This window comes from Triticum urartu, chromosome 1 (assembly GCF_003073215.2).
Source record: "Triticum urartu cultivar G1812 chromosome 1, Tu2.1, whole genome shotgun sequence".
Classification (NCBI taxonomy): domain Eukaryota; kingdom Viridiplantae; phylum Streptophyta; class Magnoliopsida; order Poales; family Poaceae; genus Triticum; species Triticum urartu.
The window spans coordinates 51,504,753-51,515,359 of record NC_053022.1 but is presented as its reverse complement, the minus strand read 5'-3'; the positions used below and the strand labels follow the sequence as shown (position 1 = coordinate 51,515,359).

At 43.8% G+C, this 10,607-nt stretch overlaps 1 protein-coding gene and 1 long non-coding RNA gene across 2 annotated transcripts; one reads left to right on the top strand and one right to left on the bottom strand.

The window, feature by feature from the left end:
- The first annotated feature begins 2,207 nt into the window (after positions 1-2,207).
- LOC125554737 lies at positions 2,208-6,007 on the top strand. Its single transcript, XR_007304442.1, has 7 exons — positions 2,208-2,444; positions 2,540-2,795; positions 3,066-3,330; positions 3,414-4,089; positions 4,167-4,619; positions 4,750-5,037; positions 5,127-6,007. It is a non-coding gene; the product is annotated as an uncharacterized LOC125554737 (long non-coding RNA).
- Positions 6,008-6,609: 602 nt separating this feature from the next.
- Positions 6,610-10,348, bottom strand: LOC125546471. Its single transcript, XM_048710730.1, has 3 exons — positions 9,600-10,348; positions 9,282-9,502; positions 6,610-7,511 (listed from the first exon to the last, which is right to left on the bottom strand). Exons 1-3 carry the CDS (start codon positions 9,730-9,732, stop codon positions 6,924-6,926), a joined length of 942 nt encoding a protein of 313 aa, XP_048566687.1. The 5' UTR covers positions 9,733-10,348; the 3' UTR covers positions 6,610-6,923.
- Positions 10,349-10,607: the final 259 nt, after the last annotated feature.

Genomic DNA, 10,607 nt, shown 5'->3' with positions numbered 1-10,607 from the left:
ATTCTTTTTTCGGTGATTTTCCCTGATTTCCCACGCGACCTAAGGGCCGGCCTAGTCTGGCGGCCTGTGCATGGTGCCGCCTAATTGACGCTACTCCCCGAAAGTACGAAATTCCCTATTTGCCGCACGTCACGGCAAATAATCAGGCAATCGCACACACAATCGTAGGATGGGCCAACCCATCTGAGCGTTTGAGCACTGGTATTTCCTTCACTCTTTTAAAAAATGTTTAGAATTTCAAAATTTGTTCGTGTTTTAATAAAAGTTCAGCGTTTCAAAATTTTCTCATGTGAACAATTTTTTATAAAAATCATAATTTCTGTTTCGCTATTTTTTATAAATGAGTTCAGAATTTTAAAATGCGCTCTAGTTTTCCAAATATTGTTCGTGTTTTCAAAAAAATATTTTTTAGTAAATATTTTTCACAGGTTCAGAAAATGTTCATGTATTAAAAAACGTTAGTAGATTTCAGAAAATGTTTATCTTCTAAAAAAAGTAATTTCGGAAAACGTTTCTGTTTTAAAAAATTGTTCACATAACCTAAAAAATATTCAAAAATTTCAGTGAAATGCAGAATTTTGTAAACGTTGTTTCTAAACAAAAAATGCCGCTTCTGAATATGTTCATAACAAAAAACGCCGCTTCTGAATGTGTACCTAAGATACCTGTGCTGCCTTCGGAGAACATGGAGCTGGCCGATCGAGTGGCTAGCAGCTCCAATTAACTACAGTATGGGACCTGTTGGCTTAAGGCATGCAGGAACGTGGGAATTCATGGTATCATGAACGAGCTTTTTTCGTGGACAAACATACTTCCCGGTCTGTTTTTATGGATTCTTCACATGAGTATAGCCATATAGGGAATCTATACTCGAGCCTTTGACTTGGCCCCTGACAGGATAGGTGAGGAATCACTCTTGATCTGATCTATTTGGGCCTACAACTTCGCCAAAGCCGACTAGCATCCCTTTCCACTGCACATTTTTCGAACAAAGAAGACTACTAAACTAAAGTATGGAATTCTCTTTCCATGGTGAACTAGCCGTCCCATACCTTCATTTTGTCTCACGTGTGTTGAACATTGTCTTTCTCGGTTCTAATTTTACTGATGTAGGTAGGGTTGGGCAAGAAAGGGTCCCCTCTTGCCTATTATTAAGCGAGCCTTCAATTCCACCAGGGTCTTACGGTCTCATAGAGGGGGGACTACTTAACTAAAGAAGAATAGCGCTCTTTGTGTTTGTAAATAAAAGTAGGCGTGGAGAGGTTTTTGCGGGGAAACATGCAAGTCAAGTTTGTGGGGAGGCGGGCATCGACCGAACCTTATGAATATTCAGACTATAAACAGTTCCGATGAACAGTCACTCACTTTTAACGGTTATATGATTCCCAAAGATGATACAAAATTGAGTCAATCACGTTTATTAGAAGTTGACAATGGTGGTTGTACCAGCGAAACCCATCTACATATGATTATAACACCCGTTTGTACCTTCCTCATGTGTCAAATGTGATGTTGTACGTGGTTGTTCAAATCTTACCTCCATCTAGAGATTCGTGGAACTAATCATGCCTTTACGCCTACTTGTAGAAGCAGTGACTTTGAAAGACAATAACAATCAAACAATGTTCAAAACTTAACCCGCGAATAACAATCAGAATGTAATAGTTTCTGCTGCGTAAGGGACTCCGAGAGATTGTGTTTCTCTACTAATTTCATTTGACAATATGAAATTCTCAGTGTACGTCATGGTGAATGAAAGTAGCATAGTATGGGAGGGGCGATTTGGTGCCCGTGCCCAGCTGCTCCCGATATCTATGCCTTCCGTTCCTCGCTCGGGATCTGGAAAAGGAGGTCAGCCGTGTCAGACGCGGTCCGCTGGAAATTCGCATGGAGGTGAAATACGGTACGAAACAGGGCGCATGATATGGACCCGTAGATGTGGTTGGCGTCTGGTCCATGGACCAGGACGTTAATGTCTTTCCCGATCCATGGAACAGATAAGAGGAACAGGTCGTCGGGCGAAAAGTTGGGCCGTCACGGGTGCAATACACATGCGCGTGTTCTGCAAACCCTTGCCGCCCAACCACCCCCCACACCCTCAGTAAAAGTTGAGTTTAGGAGTTTAGGAGCTCCAATAAGGAGGGTGTCATGTATGGCTGGGCCATCCGGAAGGTCTTTCTTTAGTCCCTGTAAACATTGTGACGGGTTGAATAAAGCTTCGCGAGATTGCCTCAAAGAAAAAAAAAAGTAAAAGTTGAGGTGGCGGCGGCAGCACGCCCTCGACACCCTTCCCTCCGGTCGACTCCATCCGTCCGCCGCCGCCGCACCCCAGCGTAATGCCCGGCGAAGTTGTCCCTTGAGGTGACGCTAGCTAGGCTACGGCCGGAGCTGGCTGAGACAATGGAAGATGCGGGCATGGAGTTCCTCCTCGACGCTGTTGACAGGTAAATGATTCTGGATCCGATAAAAAATAGGACGGGAGTAGATTACATGTGGAATGACTGTCAATGGATGCCAATGGTCGCATCTATTTTGACAGGTTTCCCCTGCTTGAGGAATTCACGGACAGCCATGAGCAGCCGGATCCGGCTCCTCTGGTTTTGTTAGCGAATGGAGGAGCAGGAGCGAGCGGTCCAGGCTTATTCCAGTGCTAGCTCTGAATGTGGTCAGCAGGTTGGCGGCGACTGCAACGATGCTGCTCGCGCTGGGGTTCACCGACGGCACAAGTCGTCCCCGGCGAGGTCCACGCAATCTACTTACAGAATCAATCCCCAGGCCCCTGGATGGACAAAAATGTATGAAGAGAAGAAATCGTGGTTTCGTAGCATTCAGAAATTGTATTCGTAATCTTTTGAAAGCATGTGTTGGTGAAAATTTTAGAACATGGTTTCTATTTCAGACCTGAAATAGGCGAATAGGTAGTTAAGAACAAAAAAAGAAAATATGCCACCACGACCCATTTGCATCACTGAAAGAAAATGTTAGAGATCTTACGTTAGTGAGTGAAAACCACAACATAGTTGATGCCGGTCTTATATCGATACTGAAGAAACGTTGAAATGCAGGTTAAGACTGGGTAGTGCGCCACCAGACCGGAGTCCGTGTCCACCTCGAATGAGTGCTTTGGAGCAGTCAATTCGGAAATACACGGAGAAACCAACAAAAAGTGTAATAAGACCTGAACTAGGATTGAGTTTTGATTCGTTGGGCGAAGCATACAGCTTTTACAATCTGTATTCGTGGGAAATTGGCTTTGGTATTAGATATGGCAAGAGCCGGTTGAATGCAGAGAGAACTAAATGCATGCAGGAGATCGTCTGCGGTTGTTCGGTAAGTTTTGAATTCCGTGTAGTTTTTTGTTTGAGATTCTAGATAAGTGTTCTGACCTTGCGATCTGTATGGACAACCTGAAGGGAAAGCCAGAGATGGAGAATAGCAGGTCGTGCAGGTGCGAGTGTCCAGCCTTGATTAGATTGCTACGCGTTGCGGATAACAGTTGGTATATTACTGAGCACCGTGAAAGCCACAACCACTCCATGTCACCGACGATGGGCGAGAAGGTGCACTGGCCCTCACACAAGCACACACTAAGGATTTGATAAAAGCAGATGAGGGAGAATAATGTGAATCTTGGTAAGGTGTGCAGCATAATTTGCAGCTATTTCGGATCAGTCGAGAAGCATTTACAAAAAGGACTCCAAGGAACATTTGCAGGGAGATAAGCCGTGAGCAGGCGGAGGATGATGTCCAGAAGACTTTGGAGGTGTTTGCGGACATTGTTAATGGTGACCCCGGTTTTACATACAAAGTTCCGGCAAAAAATAGGTAGTAAAGTGAAGAACGTCATGTGAACAAATGTGAGCAGCAGAATGCAGTACAGGTTCTTTGGGATGCCGTAACTTTCGACACCACTTACAGGAAGCCTGTACGACATGCCTTCTGGACTATTTGTTGGGATGAACAATCATTTTCAGAGTATAATTCTTGATGGTGTCTTGATGAGGGACGGATAAGAAGAGAGTTTCGAATGGGTGTTCTTGCAGTTCATGCAGATGATGGGAGGACCTTCTCCAAGGACTATTCTGATAGGTAAGTCATGGACAGCACGATACCCTTGTGTTGGTAAAAGTCACACTTCATGTATAGCTGACGACTTGTGTTTGCAGACCAAAACCGAGCCATGGAATTGGCCATAAAGAAGGTTTATCCAGGCACGGTGCACAGGTGGTGCAAATGGCATGTCCTGAAGAAAGCAAAGGAGATGTTAGGGCTGTTGCATACGAAGAAATCTGATTTTCAAGCTGAGTTCCACAAGGTTGTGAACTACATGTTAACCATAGATGAGTTCGAGGCAGGGGTATTTTGTTATATAAACACAATTTGAGGAACCATACATACATGACGCAGTTGTATGAGATTAGAGAAAAGTGGGGAAGTCGTACTTCGAGGGGGTTTTCTGCGCCAAGATGATGAGCACTCAACGCAGCGAAAGTGTGAATCACATGCTGAAGACCTACATGCCACCAGCGAGTCCAATGCACGTTTCTGTGAGGCAATACATGAGGCTGTAGTTTGATCGAGAGCGAGAGGATAGCTATGAGGAGAAGAGGACAATGATAGTAAGTAATTCGTTCCTTTAGTTTTTTAAGTTAAAAGACGGGAAGCATTTGTTTTATATCGAGATCGAGTAAATATAATGTCATTTGTTAGTACTGCTAACTCCGAGAAAATGCTCAATGGTATTGACAGGGTGGAGCAGTGAGGAGAACTAATTTGGCGATAGAGCGGTATGCAAGTAGGATATACACAAGAGCGATGTACGAAGAGTTTAGGCGCCTAGTAACCGAAGCTACTGCCTATAATGTCACCGAAAATAGAGAAGATGAGGAAATATCTTGCAGTCCACAACAATGCAGCCAAGAGAGAAAAATGGAGCAGATTGAGTATGAAGTGAACATAAATGATGACCAATGACAGTTTACATGTGAATGTGGTCAGTTCGAGCACACTGGGATGTTGTGCAGCCATGTTCCGAGGGTAAACTTCCGCAGCAAATTTTATCCTGATAGGATGAAAAATGTTTCTCGACAAAGCATAACTAATTGCTTATTTTTCCAACAACACAGGTGATGGAAATACTTCATCTCGAAGAGATCCCCGCTAAGCATATAGTGAAGCGGTGCACAAAGGACGCGAGGGACATACTGTCGCAACACCGGGCTCAGTATCAGAGAGACAACTCAGCTAACATGTCCTTTACCTGTAGACACTCGAAGCTGTACCTGAAAGCCATGGAGGTGGTGAGGATGGATGATGCGAGTGCGACAGCGTACGATCACCTATATGAAGGTTTGGACGCCCTGCTGGTGAGTGGTGCACCTTTGGCCGAGAAGAGGGTCGGCTTGGGTCTCCACGACCGAATGGCCGGCTTAACTCCTGGTACATTGCTTGGCAATGATGAGATAGCATATCTGGGTGGCGACGGTGCTGAAAAATGCATCAGTACTGGAAACTCTGTTAATGTGAATGGTCTGCACGGTCTAAAAGCACCGGATAAGCAGAGGGGAGTTGGAAGACCAACAAATAGTCGAGAAAAGGCATCGTAGGAGGGACTCAGTAGGCGAAAGTACTGGAAACTCTGTTAATGTGAATGGTCTGCACGGTCTAAAAGCACCGGATAAGCAGAGGGGAGTTGGAAGACCAACAAATAGTCGAGAAAAGGCATCGCACCGGATAAGCAGATGCGAAGGGCACAAACAAACTATATGCCCTGAGAGACGGGATGCCCTGAAGAAACCACGAAAGCCCGGTAGATGCAAGAATTGTGGTATGGAAGGGCACCGGCGGACCACATGCACAAGGCCTTTGGGTGTTACTGAGAAATGAGGACTGAATTTCGAGAGGAGCGATGATGACTTTGCTGATGAAAAAAAAAACTTCTGCTTGTGTAATATGAAGTTTCCTTAATTTATGAAATGGAACTGCTTTCTTGAACGTGTTGGTTGCTTTTTTACCTGGGTATAAGCATATATGTATTGCAAAATGTCTCATAAGAGTTGCTGTGTGCTAGATTTGGTCTTGGGCTGTAGACATTTGTCTAACATGCATCCATGTACCGATCTTGTTTGTGAGCACGACGCACGTTCAAAATTCGAATTGCTGAATGGAAGTAAAAGAGCTCCAGTGGCAAGTGGCGTGTGTGGCTGACATGGTCGTCACTATAAGAGTGGGAGGCTGGCAACCCCGTTTTGAACAGGATTAGCACTGGATCTACTTGCATCAGGAGAAGCAATGATTACCGTCCCTCTACAAGAAGTGTTTAGTGACTGACGGAAACTGCATACTGTTTCCATTTCCATGCACCTTTAAGCAATGATTACCGTCCCTCTACTTTTAAGTGTCCTTCATTTGCGCCATCTCCAGGCCAAACGAGACCAAGACCACAAATTGGCATTGCTTCTCTCAATGCAAGAATCGTTGATCGAGACAATTTACTATTACTATGAAAAAAACAGCAAATAAAATCTAGTCCTCCCTTGATCCAAATTAATTGACATACACTTAATACAACTTTAGTACTACAAATTTATACCAACAATTGTGCATCAATTAATATGGATCGGAGGGAGCAACTTAATGTGCCCACATTACATAGTCAAGTATATCTTAATCTGCCAACATTACATGGTCAAATCAAACTTAACTTGTCCACATTACATAGTCAAGTACTCCATAGTACTTAATCTGCCCACATTACATAGTCAAATCTATCTTAATCTGCCCACGTTACATATAATATAGTACTTGACACTAATCTAACGAGGATAAAGGTACCCCTAACAACACACATCACTCCAGAAATAACAGCTTCACTGCATAACATTAAACACAAACACACATCACCCCAAGCCATTACATCCTCCCTAGACCATAGCCGGGACAAGAGACCATGCGATGGTGACCTCCAGCTTACAAGAGCGAACTTGAAGCATACGCGTGCTTCTGGAGGCTTCCCTGGCTTTGAATGCTTTAGAATCTCCCTCAACAGTTTGATCCTCCAAACCATTTGCCATGACAGAGACTCTCAGCATTCCATCAGCTTCGACAGACAAAACACGGCGTGAAAGCTGTATCGTGCCATCAGCTGCAACTGGCAGTTTATCGAAAGCAAGCAACTTGATTTCTATGTCACTGATACTGGCGGTACGGGCAGAAATTAGACCTCCAAAGCCTTCTGGCCATTCCCCATCGACAACTCTGACACTGATGGTGGCCTCCACAGATTCAGCCATGTCACCCAATGTCAATTCCACTGTGCTAAGCTTGCTAGTTTCGACACGTTTAAACATGTACGATTCACGACAGCCAGACTCACGACAATTAACAACTAGATAGCTCAAAGCTCTATCCTCAGATTCAGTTCTGCCCTTCACTCGCAAGTCAACCTCAAAGAACACAGGATCCACAACCACAACAGCACGGGTAGGACCTGTCAGTGTCAGGTATCGATTCTGCATGCAAAATTTACAAAACAAATTATGTGTTATTTATCGAAAAATACAACTGGAACGACTGGATTGGAAGAAAACCAATATATGCTGACACCAAGGAACAATGCATCCATGGAGAAGTAATCCATTTATCAAGCTAAACTTATCAATAAGAGCTTGAAGTAAATATCTTTTGGTAGCAAACACTAAAAGGCAGACTTTGCCAAGACTGTAACAGCAAATAAGTTCGAATTGGGTCAGCAAGCATTGTTGATCTTCAAAACCCTCATGTTTTGAAGAACCAATTTAAACTAACAATATGTATATATACTAAAGCAAAAGGAGAGGCAAACATTGAACAGCATAATCAAAACATATACTAGGAAACTGTACACAGGATGCAAACGATTTAGAGACAAACAATATTTTTTTGCTAAGGGGTGCATATACTCTAAAGCAATTTTCTAAAGAGATTCCTTTGCCAATAGATTGAAAACAGTGCTAAAACATTTGCAAGCAGAATTTCACAGGAGAACACAAGAAATTATCAAGTACAAAAAAAAATAGAATACTGGTGACTGGTCTCAAACAAACTGGAGGAGGAAAGAGACTCAAGAATCTGCCTATCCGCTGTGGGGACACATTGTCAAGGGCCAATTATTTTCATAGGGAAACAGTAAAGAGAGGGTAAAAAGTGCAGTCACTATTCCCCTATATCGGCCTGGAAGAAATTTACACAAACTTGACATTTGAAATGCACAAAGATTATACTCGAACCCGTAAGTCAACTCAAACAAAATTGAACACCATGCAAGCATACATGTGATTTCATGTCGTTGATTTCTTATGTGGCATCCTTTAAGAACTTAGAATTTTTTGCAGAAAAAGAAAAGGAATGATTCCCACTTACACTAGTATACTTATAATACTCCATGGATTGATCATTTGGTATGATTTCTCATAACCATTGGCAATAGCTACTACTCCCTCTCTTCCGGTTTATAGGGCTCAATTCAAAAATCTCACCAACCAAGGTGAAACAATCAAATTGAGTAAAACGGAAAAACTAAAAATTTGAGACTTATAAAACAGAAAAACTAAAATTTCAAGATAAGCCCTATAAACCGGACGAGGTAGTACCATTTTTTTCGTGAAGCTATTTCCTAGTAACAATCAGGTTTACAATGGCTGGTTTAGAATCACCTAGTTCATGCATGGAACTTGGTAGCAATATCACGGACCCCCGCAAACTAATACTCCCTCCATTCCTAAATACAAGTCTTTTAGAGATGTCAATATGGATTACATATGGATGTATATAGACGTAGTTTAGAGTGTAGATTCACTCATTTTGCTCCGTATGTAGTCCATATTGGTATCTCTAAAAAAACTAATATTTAGGAACGGAAGGAGCATATCTGTATTGATATGAATTATTAACTGTAATCATAGTTCAGAGAAACCAAAAGCCACTGATGTTAACATATGCCGAGGGTATGTATATTTCATCTCCGCAAAGCCTAAAATAAGTAATTTAAATCTCTAATATCATCATATATCTCCCAATAGCCCAGTACATTTGTATATTATTTGAAGTCATGTGAAAACCAGAACAAATAGTGTTCACAGAGGTAACATAGGCACCAAATAACAGTAGAGAGTAATTTCATCATATATCTCCCAATAGCCCAGTACATTTGTATATAATTTGAAGTCATGTGAATACCAGAACAAATAATGTTCACAGAGGTAACATAGGCACCAAGTAACTGTCGAGACGAATATACAAACCTCACTGTCGATGGTTTGGCAGTTATCCCTTTGACGGCCAAAGATAATGTTGCGATTGTGATCCAATGAGTCGCGTGCGGCAACGATACCAAAGACATGCAGCGGCCACCCCAATTCCTCTGTGATGGCTGCTACTTTGACCGAAAAGACCTGCAGAGTTCGGATGGGGTACACATCTTGCGGAGGCTTCTCGTCCGTGTAAAGCATGGGTTGGATAAGCGCTGCAGATTGATGTCAATCGATCAAGACTATTTGGTTAGATATTTCCAAGAGCAATTGATCAGAAGGTAGATAGGGGGAAGATTTGGGTTTGCTTACTGATATCCTCCCATTTACCGAAGGAGCCGGCCCATAGAAGATCCCAGAATTCACGGTAGTCCTTGGCTTGTTCGGCCAGCCAGTCGGTAGGATCTTTTGGCTCCAGCTTCATGGCCTCCACATTTTCAGCCATCCACTGGTCCGAGATCCTGATTGCCTCGGGATCTCCCGTGGCGATCCACTTGATGACGGCGTCCAGCTCCCCCTTCGATCCTGGTTCATGTGCGCCTCCTCCCCCTTGGCTCTGTACATGGCTGCCGCCGCGACGTCTTCCTCGGTCATCGTCTTGGTCTTATAATGGGGGCCCTCCCCGCTCTCCACTCCCACAAGCTTGGCAATCTTTGCGTTTAGAATCTTTTTTGTCCTCGCCAGATTCGATTTCGCTGTACTGATCGACTCCACTTGCCCCTCTTCGTTGTCGCTCTCCTCCACCGGATCCTCCGCCGCCGCCGCCTTCTTCGAGCCTACTCCCGCCGCCGTCTTCCTTTTCTTCATTTCGCCGCCGGAACCACTCTCCCTTCTCTCCGTCTCCTCCTCCGCTTCCTCCTCCTCCAAGAACGCCTCCATCCTATCAGCCCAGTAAAGCTCAATGTAAGAATCGATTTCTGCCTGCGTCTCCGCCATCGCCGCTCTCCTGACGGAAGAAAACCCTAGATCGATCTATCTTCTACTCCGTACTACAGCTTCCTCTGGGTGGGGGTGGGGGATTTTCCTTTGGGATGAGGCCAGCTTGGGGGTTCGGGGTTGGGCAATACTTAGGGCCTATTCGGTTCACAGTTTTTTACAGGAAATCTGCAGGAATCGGTATTCCAGAGGATTTTGGACCAACCGGCCATTCGGATCACAGGAAATGCTAGTTCAGTTTCCTCCGGAATACTGCTCTAGCCAGGTGATCCTACAGGAAATAGTAAATCCAGTCGGAGCTCATGTTTCACGTATGCCCGAGAAAGATCAATCACTTCCCAAATAATTTATTCCATAGCCAGATGTTTTACCTAAGAGAATCAC